The following is a 17,428-nucleotide window of genomic DNA, read 5'->3' on the forward strand; positions in this document are numbered from 1 at the left end:
CGCAGCAAAAGAACGTTACGTTTTACTATCTTAAACCACCGCAGCACAAGTGCGCTCTCCCCATTCATATCTTGAGCTGCAAGCAACCCTATCTGTCTTATATGAGACTTTACGGAAGTGACAAATTTTCTACTGAGATCCGCATAAAACATTGTATACGCAAACTAAGGTACTCTTATTGGCTGGGTTTCTTATTTGACATAATCGATTCTGCTTTGTAGGTTAAGACTTCTAGATTTACATAAGACTATACATAATAACAGCACTGTTCAGGGATTGCGAGACGTGCCGAAGGAGAAGCTATGGCAACGGTGGTGGAGGAGGTATCCCCGTAGTTGGTGGCCCTTGAGTATCCTCTTCGTCAGAGGAAACAGATTCGGGAATGGATAGATCTGCGTCATCATCGTTAGCCTCGTTGGTTCCCTCAGTTGATGAGAGTAAAGGTGGTGGCGGTGGTATCCCTCCTGGAATGTTCGAGCCCATGTTTGGCACGGGAGGTGGTGTAGGCACAGCTGGAACTGGTGCAGACACGTCTGACACTAGAGGTGGAGGTGGGGCAAGTGGGACCGCATCGGTTGAGACAAAAGGTAATGGTGGTGCCACAGGCACAGGTGGTGCAGCACCGGGGACCGATACATTCACTGTCTCTGCGGCATCAGCATTTGGCGCCGGCTCATTAAATCCACTAGGGATGGGTGGAGCTACTGGAACTGCAGTCTGTGGTAAAGGTGCATTCTTACCGTCGTCATGATCGGAATCAGACCACCCATCGTCATCACCATCGTCCTTCGTGTCCAGTTTAGGCGGAGGTGGGATATGGTTTACCGAATCAGGACCCTTGGGAACAGATGGTGCCATAGAGACAGGCTGAGAGGTTGCAGTAGACGATGCAGCATTCGCATTGGCATTTTGAGCGGCAGGCGCCACCTTGTTCCCACTTTTATCGTTGTCATCGGACCATTCGTCCTCACTGTGATCATCGAGTCCTCTCTGTATCCTTCTCTGCGCCTCCGCTGCTCTAGCATCAAAAGACGACGTAGCGGAATTCGCTGGCTCCTGTTTGAAGAAGGGGTTTCTCTGCCTATCGGTACCAGCATTTTGTGCGGGGGCCGCATTCACTGGAAACTGCGGCTTATCGTTACTGATTCTGTCTTGAGCACCTTGTGTTGTACTCTCAGCAGGTTTGGCCTTGTCAGGTGAAGACAAGTTTTCTTCCGCTTTGGCCTCTTCGAGTTGTCTACGTAGTTCAAGTTTTCTTTTCTGCTTCTCGGCTGTCTTTTTCAACTTCAATTGTTGCAGCTGTTCTCTTAGTTGCTTTTCCTCTTCATCTTCACTACCGCTCTCATCCTGTGCCTCTGGTTGCACCCGTTCTACTGAGCCAGATTGCACAGGTTTTGTAATCAATTGAGGAGTAGAGACCGGTGTTGAGTGATCGTTCTTCTCTTCTATAAACGGGGTGGAGTCTACGTTTTTGTGAGACACTTCAGAATTATTTCTCGACCGACCCCCTGGACGGCGGTCCAACCCAAATTTGGCCAGTTTCTTTTTCATCCTCTGTTGCGCTTGCTCCTTCAGGTAGGCTGCTCTATCCTCTGATGTTTTGAACTGAGAGTAAGAGGGTGTGGAAGGTGCGCTAGAATCGACCGTAGAAGATGCACTTTGTTGAGCAGAGGAGATGTGTGCTGCATTCAGCCTTTCAATGAACTTACGGACTTCAGGCTCCAGACCAACGCCAAACTCCCATCTTTGGAAGCTCGAGTTATCATTGCCGATATTCTTACCATATAGTGATGACTTGAGCGACGCAGATATATCAGATATTGAGCTCCTGATGTCCGCAATAATCTCCAAATTCTTCGAACTCTCACTTCTGATCTTAGCAATTTCTTCTTCATTTCTGGAAGAGTTGCCGTCATCTGTTTCAGGGACGGATTTACCTGTCAGAGCAGCCATTCTTGATTTTAAAAGAGCTCTGCTTTGGGCTTTTCTTCTTTCACTGTCCGTGCCCTCTCCACCTGGATTCCGAGATTTGCACAATTCAATCTTTGCACTCATAATATCGGTGTCAACTTTAGCAATATCCGAGAATAGAGAAGGAACTTTGTAAACGATACTATAGAATCTCTCCTTCAAGGTACCAGGAATGGAAGAATTGTCGTCAGCAGTGGTAAATTTAGGACTTCCAATCTTGTCACATAAGGAATGGATTGCATTCAGCTCATCTTGCAAAGTCGTCCCGGCTGATTGAGATGTTCTTTGGGATGTTGGCTTCTTCAGTGGTTCTTGTTCAATGACTGGGTTTGCGGCGGCTAAGGAAGCTTGATTAATCGCAGGGTACTTCGATTCAATATTTTCGGAAGAGGCAACGGATGCTGTGGCAGTTGGTGTTTTCTGGGTGTTTACCTCTTCTTGAGACTTGGAAGAGTATACTTTCCGCCGGTTTTTGAAATTAGGTAAAGTATCCGCATCGTCGTTGTTCTTGTAGCTCAAAGCATCAATTTTAGAGGAACTGTTGTTACTGATGGAGTTAGATGTTTTCAGCTGGCTTTTCAAATTATCCAAAATCTGAGTACTTGGTGGAACTAAGCTTGGGGGTAGCTTGGTTGGTAAAGTTTTGCCGTCCAACTTCCTATACACCAAGTGCATCCCAAGTGCAAATTCTTGTCTGTTCAACTGTCCACTGTTATTGATGTCACATAAATTCCAAATATGCTCCAGGTCGCCTCTGTTCAACCCAGACTTTCTGAAGATTTCGACAGCTGTTGGGGAGTCTAGTACACCTTTATTGTTCGTGTCATACGTTTCAAATATCTTGTAAAATAGAGATTTTTCATTTGGAGTAATTACATCCTCCTCTTCCGCTAATACCTGGTTATTGTTTCCCATTTGGTTCACAAAGTTAGCTTGGGAGTAGATTTCATTATTACCAAAACCAGTCTTTTGGGCAACAAGAGGGACTGTGGGGTTAAAGTTGGATGGTGGGTAATAACCAGTTGCTTGTGGCTGTAGCTGAGCCTGCTGTTGGTTGAAACCCTGTCCAAAAGATAACTGAGGCATCATCATACCGCCAGTGGTGTTCGGGGCCATGGAACCATACCCACCAGTAATCTGGGCTTGCATGGGATTAGATCCTGTCAGCTGTGCATTCAGGGCTCCAAACGATGTTTGAGGCATCATTACACCGCCCGTTGTTTGTGCCATCATAGGTCCTCCTGTAGTCTGGCCCATTACTGGTCCTCCAGTAACCTGCGCTGGCATACCGAAGCTTGTTTGCGGCATGTAACCTGTGGATTGAGGGTTCATCATCCCGCCAGTCATCTGTCCCTGTAATGGCATCCCAAAGCTGGTATGTGGCATTAGACCTGTTGGTTGAGGCTGCATAACTGGCATACCCGCAGTTATCATTTCGTCAAATGGAGTCTTGGTCGCATTAGCACTTGCAGCAATACTCACGTTGATGGCATCAATAAAACTGGACACTTCATTCTTCGTCTTAGTATCTAGTTCGTATGGGATTGAATCACCTTGTAAAACATCGTTGATCAGGTGCATAGCCAGCGCAAATTCAGGGAATAGTAGTTCACCGGCCCTGCTCGTGTCACAAAGAGCCCAGATCTTGGCCAATTGAGAGGGTTGCAACCCTGATTTCAGTAAAATGGCTCGGCAGTCTGATCCAGTAATGGTGTTTGATCCCGGTTTGACTATAGACCTGAACAAAGTTTCAAACTTAGCCTGATCATTGGCAGTGATGAAAGACAATCTCATTGCAGGAATCTTGATCTCTTTGTTAACCCCATTGTTCGCAAAAGAGTTAACAAAACCAGTAGCAGTGGGCTTCAGTGGCTCTAGTGGAACCTGCGATTGCTGGATATAAAATCCTGTTTGTTGTGGTAACAGCGGTTGTAGAGACGTTTGGGAAGTTAGCTGAGGTTGCTGGATTTGAGGCTGCTGGATTTGAGGCTGTTGGATCTGAGGTTGTTGGATCTGAGGCTGTTGGATCTGAGGTTGTTGGATCTGAGGTTGTTGGATCTGAGGTTGTTGGATCTGAGGTTGTTGGATCTGAGGTTGTTGGATCTGAGGTTGCTGCATTTGAGCTTGTTGGCCTTGGTTTTGCATACCCCCAAAGTATCCAGTTCCTTGCTGTTGCATTGGCTGCATCCCTGTTTGAAATTGAGATTGGCCAATATCTTGACTCTGGTTTGAGAATCCAGTTGGGGTGGCTACGTTGGACCCCTGCTGCTGTTGATAAAAGCTGCCTGTCATTTGAGGATTGGACACATTTGGAGTCAAATTGTTGCCAAACCCGGACTGCTGAGGTTGTTGTTGTTGCATACCACCATATAAATTCTGGACTGTCTGTTGAGTCTGCTGGCCCGTTGGAGCCATATTCATGAATTGTGGCTGTTGCTGTTGCTGTTGCTGAGGCTGAGCCTGTTGGGGTGCTTGTTGCTGCGGTTGTTGGTAGTAAGGGCTACCATTCTGGTAGGGTGGTCCCTGGTTCTGGTACGGGTTGTACATCTGCAAATCTGGCAAACCTGAGGCACAAGAAACAGTAATGCCAACTCCGTCGTGAGCCGTTATTCATGTAAAACCAGTTCAAAACTTTTATCTTCTTCTTCTTTTTCTCTTTCTGAACGATTTATAAAGGATAGGGAGATTTCAGCAATTATTTTTTTTTTGATTTGATCCACAGCATAAACGATATGAGTGGTTGTTATTGGAGTTTCTCAAGAAACAGTTGAATGGTGGTCGAAACCACGGTGCTATTTGATAAGTTGCTGAATAACAGTTTCCTTCGATTTATTCTATCTTCCTTATTACAGAACATTTACGAGATTTAAAATTGTATAAAGTGCTTTTTCGTAGGGGCTAGAAGGGGCCCAATTAAGTATCGCTTTCTTTTTATTCTTGGGAAACAGCTGCGAGAGCGATTATCATATACAATTGGGTGAAGTAATATTCCTCTTAGTTGGGGGGGCTGTACTAGAGCTTAAGAAAGAATCAACTGGAATTACTCACATATTTACTATTCAAAGGAATATGTGCGAAAAATTCTTGTATGTGATCGTAGAGCTTACATTAAATTTCTGCTGTTGTAGCAGGTGTAGTACCCAATGATGAAATGGGCGCTGTTTCTGGACAAAGGTATTTGCTTTTAAGAACCTTCGCTCAATCAAGTATGATGGTTATGTGGGAGGTTAACCAGATAAGGCAAGACGCTATTTTCCAATGTCACCACGCGGATAAGAGTGGACTACCGATTGAATAATACAAAAGAGGAACCATAGTTAATTAACATGAATTACTACTTACAGTCTGTACTATGAAATGGTACAAAACTTCCTTAGATATCCTCTCTGTACCCTGTATGTCTACAACATATATTGTCAAGGGTTCGATTTCGTTTTCATCAGATAATGAAATGAGAAATGGGGATGTTGTTTAATCGCCGTAAACCATCAACGAAAGGTCTAAGAACAATAAAGGAGGGTTTATGTTTACCTTCCTTGGTACTTATGTGATAACTTCTGAAAACTCATACCTATTTCTTAGCAAGTGGCTCAGGCTGGAAGCAATAACATAAAAAACGGCCAAGTTGAAACTGCGCCACTGATTTCAAAAAGTTTGTCAGTTGCAGAGTAGTGCTGGTATCAACTTAATCACGATTGTCCTTATTGCATCTGTCTATACTTGATACCTTCTTGTTGATACATGGCTGCAACTATATAGATACAATCTTCTCTAGCCGCTTATAAAAAATTGTGTATTTTGGAAATCTCTATTGGCTCCATAAATGAGCAGCTGTGGGGCATACACGCACACACTGCATTCTCAGCAAAAAGTATGGCCATAAATAACAAGTGGCATTGGACAGGAATTAAGCTCAGTGCGTTTCTTATGTGTCTACTGTGAAGTTTAATTGAGTCCTCCCTCTCACTCAGGATAGTCATCACTTAAGGGTTCAATGCAATAAGACGGTACTTCGTGCTAAAGAAACAAATTGCTGGACAGCCTTTCCTTCGACAATTAAAGTAAATGTAGCTCACTCCTGCCAAGCAATTCTCCCCATGGCTTATTCCGTGCCGTCTTAGCTTACCTCTTCGATGAATACTCCCAAATTGACTAAGTACCGCGTTCTCGTATAGAGTGATGTCAATGTACAACGTTAAGTATGAGGAGAGCAGAGGATCAAGAATCACCATATATACCTCAGTAAATCATGATATAAACTTTTTCAACGTACCAGAATACTCAAGAAATGACTATACTGCTGTCAAATCAGTGGTACATTAATCGTAAAGAAAGTGATAGCAAATCAGGACCAGACCAGGTCACCGAAAACAAGATCCGGTTACAAATTCACTGTCTGTCCACCGCCAACACATGTGCCAACACGTTTGCATCAATAAGCGGGGGACTTTGAGGCTCATTCATGAATGGGAGCTTCATTTTTGGCGAAGGAACCGTCATGACAAAACCAAAACAGTTATGGGAAAAACAAGACTACAGTTGTGTTTCCTGGCACTAAGATAGCATATTTCAAGATATGTTACACGTTTACAAGACCGTTTTTGATGAAGCGACTTTGTGACACAAAAGTATGTTTGGGTTACATTCTACGTCAATCGCCCTTATCTGAGGGAACAAACTTTGGTCGTGCACCACCACAAAAACAGGCTACTCTTTGATACCACTCACATCTGGTGTCGAGTCCGCAGGGCCCGGTTTGGTGCCGCCCCATACTTAAGATCTCCCTTAACTATGTGCCATAGTTAAGAAATATCGTTTGGAAGAGCGGCTATTCGCGTATGTGATGTACTGGTGTAATATGTGGTTTTGTACACTTTTTGTGTCAATCTTTCCCATCTATTCTACACTAAATCCTTGGATTGTAAAAGGGTTTCTGGGGTTCCGTTCCATTGATCATTCTCGTTCACCACTTTTGTCGTTCTAGTTGTCGGGTTTGGTTTAATACGTTTCTCAGTACACCAGCCACCCATTTCCTATCATGCATTTTTTATCTCTTTGGTGTTAAGGGTGGCACAACAATTCCGGCTGCGAATACTCGCTCTAGGTCTATCCTCTGCTTCGTATGCCATTTTCTATCGGACGTTGAACATTGCGGAGAGGCGGGCTTTCTTTCGATCCTGCGTCTTCTCTCTCAACTAGCTGCTCCAGTTATGTTTCCAATACCGTCAGACCATTGATTCACGCACTCCACGCGTTTGGTTCTGCTCTGGTACGTTCCCTGCAAGTTTTACCCTCGGGCCATCGATCCTCGCGTCATCAACGCTTTATGGTCCCAACATGGTATCTTCCCAAAGTATATACCGGTCTCCCAGTCTTTGGTTGCTAGTTGGCGATTTTCCGGTCCGTTCCTTTGAGGTGCTGACTTCTGGGCCTTCCCAGGACCAGCTTTGTGTTTGTGATCCCTGTTGTGTTTCCCCATCCATTGTTCTCTTCTGCGGTTTCTGCCTTTAACAGATTATCATTTCCATGTGGACTAAGAGCCTGAGATAGTCATGACATCTCTTGCTCTACATCCGCCGGCGGGTGTAGTGTGCTTAGCACGCATGGCAAATGATAATTCGGCTTCTGCGCTTGATTCTCAAGGCTGAGGACTGTGTTTTTTGGGGCTGTGCACAATACGGATCCCATTTCCCAAAGCTGGGTCTGGGACGGTTCTGGTTGTTGGTTCTTCCGAGTACCGCGGACCCTCGGTGTCGCACACAAGGGCACTCCCAGCTTTTCAACCTTCGACCCTATCGTCAATGTGCATCCTAGCCTGTGCTGAACTTCACGGCTCCAAATGCCTGTGCACACTAGGAATGCTGCTATGTATCCCAAACCCAGTCTGCTTGATCGTTACACCAAGTATCTTCAGACTAAATGGCCACGATCCACCGGCCATTTTGGGTGCTCGATTTAGCTTGTAGCTGGCCACTACTCGCTTTGCCGTTCACCCCCGCTTTCCTGGTTTGGCAAACACGGCGTAATGGAACCCTATATATCTTAGCTCCCGCCTCCTCCACTCCGAGGACCCACATTCGCTGTGCCTGAACTTCACACCGGGGCACTTCAGAATACCTCATGGTTGTTCGCGGTCGCTACACTTGGGACTTGTGGTGGTTGTTGTTTTAATACTGTTGCACAACTCCATGTTGGTTTGGACAATGAATCGAAGTTGGTCCGTACTGGTCATATGTACAATTGGTTGCCTTCCGAACAATCTTCTTTTGTCATTTGTTTCTTCCTACGGTAGTAATGGTTTCTCTCTATTCCATCTTCCTACTGTCGTGTTAAGTGGTTGCTTCTTCTCTTTTCCACTTTGATCTAAAACACGCTTCTTCCATATTCCTATCACATCACAGATATGATCTATTGCGGTATGCTTTTAAAGTTGGTGGTGATTGTTTCATTGAAAGTCCTGTTGAACTCCAAAGGTTAACTCCCACTGACGAGGGTGGTCAGGTATTGGCGGCATTGATTCCTAAAGCAAGACAGACGATGGTTCGACTGCGGGGTGTTCCTACCTTGGGGGGTAGGGCCAGCACTCCGCACAAAGCAGTGACACATTTGATCGAGAACTCATGTACACTTTCCTTTCAGATACTGTTTTAAGGTCGCCACGTCATAAGCTCTTCTCCTTGGTCCTGCTGCTGGTGCTGGTTGGGGGACCGCTACCACCCCGGGCACTAAAGTCAACGCAACTCCGGATTGTTCCTTTCTATAACAAAATAAACATATATGTTTGTACTAAGCGCTATTCCTATTTACACGGTTCGAGCTGCATTACACTGATGTCTGCTGGTGCCACGAGCGCAGAGGTCTGCCCTGTACTCTTACTAAGTTTACAGTTTCCACGAATAGAATGGCGATGCTACACTTTGTTTCGTGCTTTTAGACAGACCCTGCGGAATGTTTGCAAAGAGAATAAGAACCAAACGTGGAAGGTGGTTGACTTATTGCACATCTGGATTGTGGGTTGGGGCTGTCAACTTGATAGAAACCATATTATTTTGTGATATTAATGATGCCGTTCTTGCTCTTGAAATGTCCTCAATAGGTAAATGTTCCCTACGAGAATGGTGTATATATCTTAGTTTGGAAAAGTCTTTCAATAGTTGGTTGCTACAAGACATTAGAAGCATCTTTTCCATTTAAACAATATTGCTAAAATTCCTAAAAGTTCCTGATGTTAAATTCCACCCTCGATAAGGCAGTGGTCAACATAACAACTTACAAAAGTTCTACATCCAGCAATTTCCTTATGTTTTACTGTTGAGTTGTGGATTCAGAACATAATCACTTTGCACCCTGTTTGAGATGGTGAACACCGCGTGTCCACTATGCGTAACTGATACTTTATAGAGTGGCGTGACAGTCACTAATACAACAGCGATTCACACAGAAACAGAACTCAACATTAACTGCAACGTTATTTACTTGATAGGGTAGAGTCTTTCATTTTGGATAAAACTAAGTTTGAACTTTCGAACAAATTGTAAAAGTAGATCCTAAATGTCATACGTAAAAGCTATCATAACGAAGTGCAGTGAAGCTTTCGGTTTGAAGTAGTACAAACATGCTTGACGTATCCTCATGTAAAACCTAAGGAGTTTGGAACTTTACTTGATCCACTTCTGTTATATGCTCTATATTGCGAGGAGCTGTGAAATAGTATATCTACAAAAAACTACCTAAAGTGATTTAAACACCTATACAAAACAGCTCATATACTTTAGTTCAATAAAAGCTAACTTTAGGAATACTACTACCCAGGACTGTGACTTTCTTGTGTGTAAGACGTGTTGATGGATGTATAGAATGAAAGGATTTATAAGAAGTCCTCTGCATAAACAGGGGACTAATTAGAAGATAATAAACAAACAAGTAAGGTAAAAAGCTTACCTCCTCAGTTGAAGCTGGAATACTACAATGCGCTGTATGCTACCTATACAAGAGGGACCTCTCCAGTAATTTGGTCTCTCTGGTACAGGTAAGCTCAGCATGGGGTTCACACATATACAAGGGTTCAATCCCAACACATCAGAATCTACTTGGAACTTTCTCAAATAGTTGGAAAGAAAGCAGTAAGAGCTAACAAAAGCTACGACGGGATTCATTGCAGGGAAAAACTGTATCTGTCAGCCTAAGAACATTCTCTTCAAGTTGTCTTCTTTTTATTTTTTTACAACTGATCTCAATAACTCAAGACATAGTTTTCTATTCTTTTTTTGGGGGGGTATATCTCAAATGACAGTAGAAGAGGAATACTCCCTTTATACGCAGTATCCCCTATTTACGTATTCATTTGGGTAGGATACGATCAAACTGTTGGAAAATGCGGTGCTACGTCAACTGCTCCAAGTGTTTCAGAGCATGAATGTAAGCCGAGCTCTGGACTAGTTCCCAATGTAGAATTCAATAATGGAAAATTTATGCCGACGATACGAAGTGTACTATATTTAGTAAAAAGAGCAAAGACATCCATCCTTTTTCACTATGGACGCTATACGAGTATCATCCCCCGCCGTCTTCAAGTGCGTCAGTTCAAGATATGTCCGGTTCCACGAACGCGACAAACAATAGAAATGTTCGGTTTTAATTACGGGTCCTCGCATCCTCCCTCATTTCTTGCTTGCTTCTTGGGGTCTCAATTCAAATTACGTTCCCAAGAGTAAGTTGGATAGTGAAGCTTTGACTAGATTACGAGAGAAGATGTTGAGACCAGTCGTTGTAGCTTTCAATCGCTTGCATAACTCTGTCAAATTTGTTAACTGTGCCTGAGAAAGGGGGAGGGTATAGTGAAGCAGGAACAAAAAGCCCGCTCGTTAAAATGATGCCTTTCCACCCGAAGCGGAAACGCGTGGTTTTAAACGAGAACCTGTCCCCGGCTCTTGTCAACTGACCAAAAATTCATTAAGAGTATCGTAACGAGCGCGACGCGGTATTTGGTAATGGAAAGAACGACACCACAAAAAAAACAACAACGCGCGAGAACAATTGGAGGGCTGGTCTTCGTGGGGTACAGCTTTGCAGGTTCTAGAACCCTAAAATTTCTGTTTCCAGATTAGTGTCAAAAGCAAACCACCGCTAGGGTTTCCTAACACGGTTCGCGTAAACAAACTGGCTAACGTGTTTTCCTCAATTCCTCTTCGTTCAATTCCTTGTATCTTGAACCGTTCGTTTAAACGTCTCCGGTTGCAACCACCAAACAAATTGGTCAAGGCAATGGGAACCAGGCAAAGAGTGGGATAATGAGAGAGGAAGTGGGTGCCGCACAGAAAGGTGCGCACAGCGCGCAACGAGCAAAAAAATTCTCGACCAAAATAGGAAATGAAAAATTTGCCTGGAACGTTCCAAAAGGGAAAAAGTGTAGCCTCGTTTGGAAGCTTCACAGTTGCCTGTCGTTCAGATCCGTCGTTACTTTAGTTTTTCTGGTAGTTGTGAGCATTTGTTTGTTTGAATTAGTAGTAGCTACTCGCCTAGAAAGTCATCGTTACTGGCCGTAGGTTCTTCCATTTGTTTGTTTGGTGGGGGTTGAGCGGGAAGCGCTGGAATTGTTCTTTCCCAACTTTTTTTCTTGTGAAGTAATTTGTGATATATAAAGGATGGTGTCAGGCTTCCTTCTTGACCAATTCATCCCATTCCATCTTTCTCACCTCTCTTATTATAAGGAAAAAAAGACCGTATCAAAACCATCCATTCGCTTACTATAACAACAATGAACTCCAAGATCGCCGTTTTCCTAGCCGCCGCCGCTGTTGCCTCTGCTCAATCCGAGACCCAAATTGCTCAATTGAACGTTGTCTTGAACGATGTCAAGGGTAACTTGAACGAATACATGAACTTGTTGAAGGACCCAAGCTCTGGTATCACCATGGCCAACATGCCAAACGGTATCTTCCAACTTGGTGCTGCTTTGGCCACCGCCACTGACAAGTCTTACACCTCCATGTACGGTGACATTGACTTCGCTGGTATTTCCGCTTTCATGCCAAAGTTGCCATGGTACTCTTCCAGATTGGAGCCAGCTCTAGAAGCTGCTAACGCTCCATTGGGCGGTGCTGCCACCACCACCTCTGCTAAGGAGACCACTTCCGCCAAGGAGACCACCACTTCCGCTGAGGCCACCACCACCTCTGCTAAGGAGACCACTTCTGCCAAGGAGACCTCCTCTGCCAAGACAACCACCACCTCCGCTGCTGCCTCTTCTTCCGCCAAGGCTTCTTCTTCCGCTGCCAAGGCCTCCACCTCCGCTGCTGCTTCCAAGGCCACCACCCAAGCCGTCTCTCAAATCACTGACGGTCAAATCCAACAGACTGCTTCTGTCCACCAACAGACTGCTAACGGTGCTGCCAAGGCCGTTGCTGGTATGGGTGCCGGTGCTCTAGCCGCCGCTGCTTTGTTGTTATAAGTATAGCAAAACTTATTGATTGATAAATTTTTTATCATGACATTTTTAAGGGTTTATATTATATTTTAACAGTAACGTATTGTTCATAAATATATAGAGTATTGTTCAAATATATTTGGAATATTTTCATTAGCATACGGGTTTGTACATCTCGGAGTTCCTCCTCTGAGTCCTTTCCTGCACTTCACAGGCAAGCTTAACCAGAGATAGTACTTACAGTAGTGCTGATAACGTGTACAGTTATATGTTTTCCTTTGCTTAGCTAATTACATAATATTATGACAGAGGGGGCGCAAATGCATTGGCTTCTATGTTAAATGTCATTACTATTTTTTATACTGTTCTGGTAGCCATTCCTTTGGATCTCTCTTAACTGGCTGTATTCTCTCGTTCAACTTCTTACCGTTCTTACGGTACATGAAGTAGTACGACACTGCACCGACCATACTCAAGAAGAGAACTTGAATGGACAGGAAGTAAGGGTCGAAAACAGACATGATCGGTTCCGCGACGCTCATTAGAGTGGGGCTTGAGGCAACAGTAAAGGCACTTTCACCATCAGTTTCACCCTCTGCAGGTTCCTGCTTCTTGGCATCTTCGTTGATAACGTGGACCAATGGGAACAAATAGTAATTGCCCGGTTCTAAATCGAATGCAATTTTCTGTCTGAAGGCAATTGTGTCGTTGACGGGGACGTACAGATCGGTCAATTCACCAAAGGAGATCGAGGTGACCAAGTCACCGGATGGGTACTCCAAGATGTTACCTGAGACACCTGCCACTGAAATAGGGAAACTCTCTTTGTTGGTCAAAGTGTAGTTCAAAACGAATACCTCGTCGTGGTCCATGGGCATGAACTCACCCATGGGGACAGGTTCCCTGTCCATAACGGTGTAAGTGATATTCAATTGAACTGTTGGAGGAGTCTCTGGCGTAGCGGCATCCTCCTCACCAAAATCCGCTGAGGAGGGAACCACAGTTTCATCAATAACAACATCGGAGGAATCAGATAAACCTTCCACGTCGTCAGATTGAGCGTTCACGGCAGATACAGCGGCCAGCCAAGCCCAGCAGATAAACCTGTTTAATTTCATGTGTCTGGGAATGTAAGTTCAGTAGACCCTATCCTTCTTCTATCCAAAGAACAATTGAAACGGGTGGAAGGTAAGAGGAAGTGGAACCAGATGCACCTGAACAGATCTTGCACCGTGTTTCTTTAATATGCCCCATTGATTTTCGCTGCAAGAAAATTAATATACGGCAGAGAGAACAGACGACGTGTCCATGAGAAAGACCTCCGTCAATAGTGATAATCAGTACGTGACCGCCAAGTACATCCGTGCACCCCCAAACCCAGCAGTTTTTGGTTTTCACAGTTTGGAAAAAATGTGGAGCCACTTCCCAGTTTAGGAAATATCACTTTGTACAAAAAACTCTGTGAACAAAGTACCGCAGATTTGCGTCCTCCCCTTTTCCTCTCGTTTCTGTTTTCGGCAAAAAGCAATGGACTCGAAACTCTGGGAGGAAGAGGGTGCTGCGCCCAAGAAATATAAATACTTGTTGTGAAAAGATTGCGTTGTTTTGCGGCCTGTTTGCGTGTATTTGCGCCTCTTGTTGCGTTAAGTTGTGTTTGATCTTGAACTTTCTCTTGCTTTAAATTCAGTAACGACAATAACACAACACAGCACAACACACACATCTTTTTTTAAAAACATCTGCCAATCCACCAGCCTCACATTTCGCTAACCATTATCTATAATTCTTCTCCGAAAATCAACAAAATACCTTATTTAAATTTAGTTCAAGAAAATTAATCAAAGCCAAAAGAATTTGAAAAAAAAATGTCTTACTAAATTATATTTTATAATATTTTGTTAAAGAAAAAAAGTAAAGAATTATTGAAAATAGTTTTTATTTTATTATCGAAAATGTGTTAATTAAAAGTTTATTACTCTTTATCCATCACTCCCACCCCGGTTTGTATTAAAGAAAATCTTTTTAAAAAAGAAAAAAATCTAAAATCAAAGCACCTGTGCCTTTTTTATTAGTTGTGTCTACCCTTATTATTGTCATCCCAGAAATCTGCTAAAATGTTACAATAACATAGCCTATCATGGTTCTTAACCCCCCCACTCAATTTTATTACATCTTATTTGTCTGAATAACCAACCCACTTTTTTTTGTTGTTTAAAGGAAAATTATTAAAAAACCCCATATCGTCGTTATGTCCCAATTCAATATGCCAAGTTTATTTGATACTAGTGTTCCCTGTGAACCTAGTATCAAATCCGTGAGTGGATCTCACGAATATCCGTTTTTCCAAGAAGACAGCCCTGCTGTTATTGCCGCTGCTGCTGACTTGCCCTCTTTGAAACCTCCTGTTGTTGGTGAATGTATCTTTGGTAAATTCATCAAGGAGGAAGAGGAGAAGGAGCCCCTGCCCTCTCTAGAATTTGATTTCCCAGGAGAAGGTGATGCGTCCCCGGAGGTCAGTGCTGCACTGGTCGATGCCTTTTTCTCTTCGAGTGCTGACTCCACGCCGATGTTTGAGTACGACAACGTCGAAGACCAGAACCCTGAGAAGCAATGGACGTCGCTGTTCGACAATGACATCCCCGTCGTGACCGAGGAGGATGTCATGTTTACTGACAAAGCCGTTGTCGAGACTGCTGTCCTTGAGGAGGAGCAAGTCGAGGACGAGAAGCCGCAGGTGACCTCGTTTTTGCCCACGCCTGTGATTGAGGATGCGCCTCTGATGCCAAAGAAGGCCTCTGCGGGCCGTGTGGCGAAGGCCGGCAACGAGAACGAGAAGAAGGACCACTTGGGTGTTGTCGCGTACCATCGGAAATCGCGTTGCACGCCGCTGACCCCCGTGATTCCTCACTCTGGCGACCCAGTTTCTTTGAAGCGTGCTAGAAACACTGAGGCCGCGAGGCGGTCTCGTGCGAGAAAGTTGCAACGTATGAACGAGCTCGAGGATAAAGTCGAGGATCTGTTGAAGAGGAACGGTTCCTTAGAGAACGAGGTCGCTAGATTGAGAAGGCTTCTTGCTGAGAAACGGTGAGTCTTATTGAATACGGTATATACGGTATATCTATAATTATTTTGTTTTACTTAGGTCAACCGCCATGTAAGGTGGAGGTGAACGAAACGACGTCGTTGTCCTCCAGGACGTACTCGGTCTGTCCCTCGAGTTCCCAGTCCGTGTCGTTAATAAGCGTAATGATCCCCGGTCTGACCCCCCCGTCTTCCAAGAACACAGCGACGTCTCTTGGGTTCTTGATGAGCGTGCTCGCTATGTACTCGATGAGGTCCCCTACGGAGACGACCTCTGCTGGGAGGTGTAGTTTGTGGACGCGCTGTTTCTGCACGACGACGTCGAGCCCGCCTAGGAACTCCACTGTCACGTTCGCCATCGTTTGAGGACTTGAGTGTTGTTCTGCTTGTCTGTTTAGTAATTATCTTTTTTTTGCATTTTCAGTGAAGTTCCTGAATTATATGATACATAAAAGCTTGTTATTGTCTCTTGTGCCGGGGGGGTCACCTATCCTCGTCTGGGTTTACTATTGTGAGTTTGTTGGGCGCTGCGTCTGGGGTGTCGCCCGGGAACACGGACCCTGTGCTGAGTCTTCTTGAGTCGTCGAACGGGTTTGCGTCTCTGGCAGCAGCCGGTGGTGGCACTGGAGGGTGTGCGTTCTTTGGGTCTGTGTGCTCGAAGGACAGGCTATGTGAGGAACTGGAGGGGATATCTATTGGAGTGTACTCTACTGGTTTGATGGCCTCCTGGTACTCGAGCTCCATTTTCTCCTCCTCTCTTTTCATGTTGTAGTGGCGTAGACCCAGGAGTACAGCGACCCCGACGGCGATGGCACCGCATACCCCGCCAACGACCCCGCCGACGATCGCCCCGACGTTCGCTTTGTGGGACTTGCGTTGTGGCGCGTCAGTGGTGTCGCTGGAGTCTCCGGTTGGGGTTGCGAGTGTGCTTGTTGTGACTGTGTTTGTGATTATGACTGTAGACCCGCCTTCTGTGTGGAGTGCGGTGGAGTAAACGATCGTGGTGGGTGGGGTAGACGCCGACGCCGACACAACAAACGACGACGAAGGAGTCGTTTGTTGTGTCGTCGAGGGTGTGCTTGCACTGCTTGCAGTACTTGTAGAAGTAGGCGATGTGGAAAGTGCAAGTGCTGATGCACGTGCACTGCTTGTAGGCGATGTGGAAAGTGCAAGTGCATCAGCACTTGCACTTGGCGTCACCGCCACGTCGCCCATGGTGTACACAGAGAAGGAGGTCTCCCCCCCACACATTTCCTGCCTGTACCCGAAACAGTACGCATCGCAAGTGTTAGCCGTAGCGACCCCTGCAGCGACAGGGCTGACCCCGCCGCAGTAGCAGTCCTGGTGGTTGGAGAGTGCAAAGTACTGGGCCCCCCTCGCTGTGCAACTTGCCGAGCACAGCCCTGAGGACTGGTACTCGTTCGTGTTGTCCTTCGTGAAGCCCGACGGTAGTTCCGCGTAGCAGTTGATGAGCGAGTACGCCATGCACCGCTGAGCGCATACCAGCAGCAGCGGCACTGCGCTCGCCCAGCCGAACCGCATCCCCAGCATCTGTGTGTTGCTGGTCCTGTAGCAGTAGTGGCACCTGCCGTGTTGCAACCTCACCGCTGGGAAGAGCGACGTCCAAGTGAAGAACTCTTCCTCGAGCGCGGGATCTCTCGCGAGCACCGCACCGCACCCGCACCGCACCCGCTCCCTGCCCCCGCCGGGCCTGGCCCGCTGCGCGTCGCCCGAAACGGAAAGCGCGCAAAACACGCTGCGGCCGCTGCGCGGGTGGAGACACGTTCTGCCTGCGGTGCGTGCGCCCAGATCGCGTCCCGAGACTCCGCTGCGGCCGCGCGTCTCCTTTTGGCGCGGGCAGGGACTTGCGCGCCGTGCGTATATAAGCTCGGGGTGCCCGGGGTCTGCGTCCTGCTCCGGTTCCTCGCTGTTTTGTCCTGGCCTCTGACC

The 17,428-nt window shown here is 45.7% G+C and overlaps 6 protein-coding genes across 6 annotated transcripts; 2 read left to right on the plus strand and 4 right to left on the minus strand.

Annotated features, from left to right (window-relative positions):
• Nucleotides 1-300: 300 nt before the first annotated feature.
• On the minus strand, nt 301-4,518 carry PAN1 (actin cytoskeleton-regulatory complex protein PAN1; the record flags this gene model as incomplete). Its single annotated transcript, XM_022610680.1, has 1 exon — nt 301-4,518. The coding sequence occupies one exon, from the start codon at nt 4,516-4,518 to the stop codon at nt 301-303; it is 4,218 nt and encodes a 1,405-aa protein (XP_022466952.1).
• A 7,210-nt stretch (nt 4,519-11,728) lies between these two features.
• Nucleotides 11,729-12,421, plus strand: KNAG0L00870 (SRP1/TIP1 family protein; the record flags this gene model as incomplete). Its single annotated transcript, XM_022610681.1, has 1 exon — nt 11,729-12,421. One exon carries the CDS (start codon nt 11,729-11,731, stop codon nt 12,419-12,421), a length of 693 nt encoding a protein of 230 aa, XP_022466953.1.
• A 326-nt stretch (nt 12,422-12,747) lies between these two features.
• On the minus strand, nt 12,748-13,515 carry IRC22 (Irc22p; the record flags this gene model as incomplete). The annotated part of the gene is made up of 1 exon (XM_022610682.1): nt 12,748-13,515. One exon carries the CDS (start codon nt 13,513-13,515, stop codon nt 12,748-12,750), a length of 768 nt encoding a protein of 255 aa, XP_022466954.1.
• A 1,145-nt stretch (nt 13,516-14,660) lies between these two features.
• Nucleotides 14,661-15,485, plus strand: GCN4 (amino acid starvation-responsive transcription factor GCN4; the record flags this gene model as incomplete). Its single annotated transcript, XM_022610683.1, has 1 exon — nt 14,661-15,485. The coding sequence occupies one exon, from the start codon at nt 14,661-14,663 to the stop codon at nt 15,483-15,485; it is 825 nt and encodes a 274-aa protein (XP_022466955.1).
• Nucleotides 15,486-15,540: 55 nt separating this feature from the next.
• Nucleotides 15,541-15,837, minus strand: URM1 (ubiquitin-related modifier URM1; the record flags this gene model as incomplete). Its single annotated transcript, XM_022610684.1, has 1 exon — nt 15,541-15,837. The coding sequence occupies one exon, from the start codon at nt 15,835-15,837 to the stop codon at nt 15,541-15,543; it is 297 nt and encodes a 98-aa protein (XP_022466956.1).
• A 124-nt stretch (nt 15,838-15,961) lies between these two features.
• On the minus strand, nt 15,962-17,029 carry SLG1 (Slg1p; the record flags this gene model as incomplete). The annotated part of the gene is made up of 1 exon (XM_022610686.1): nt 15,962-17,029. The coding sequence occupies one exon, from the start codon at nt 17,027-17,029 to the stop codon at nt 15,962-15,964; it is 1,068 nt and encodes a 355-aa protein (XP_022466957.1).
• Between the last annotated feature and the right edge of the window lie 399 nt (nt 17,030-17,428).

Source organism: Huiozyma naganishii, chromosome 12, assembly GCF_000348985.1.
Source record: "Huiozyma naganishii CBS 8797 chromosome 12, complete genome".
In the NCBI taxonomy this organism is placed as follows: domain Eukaryota; kingdom Fungi; phylum Ascomycota; class Saccharomycetes; order Saccharomycetales; family Saccharomycetaceae; genus Huiozyma; species Huiozyma naganishii.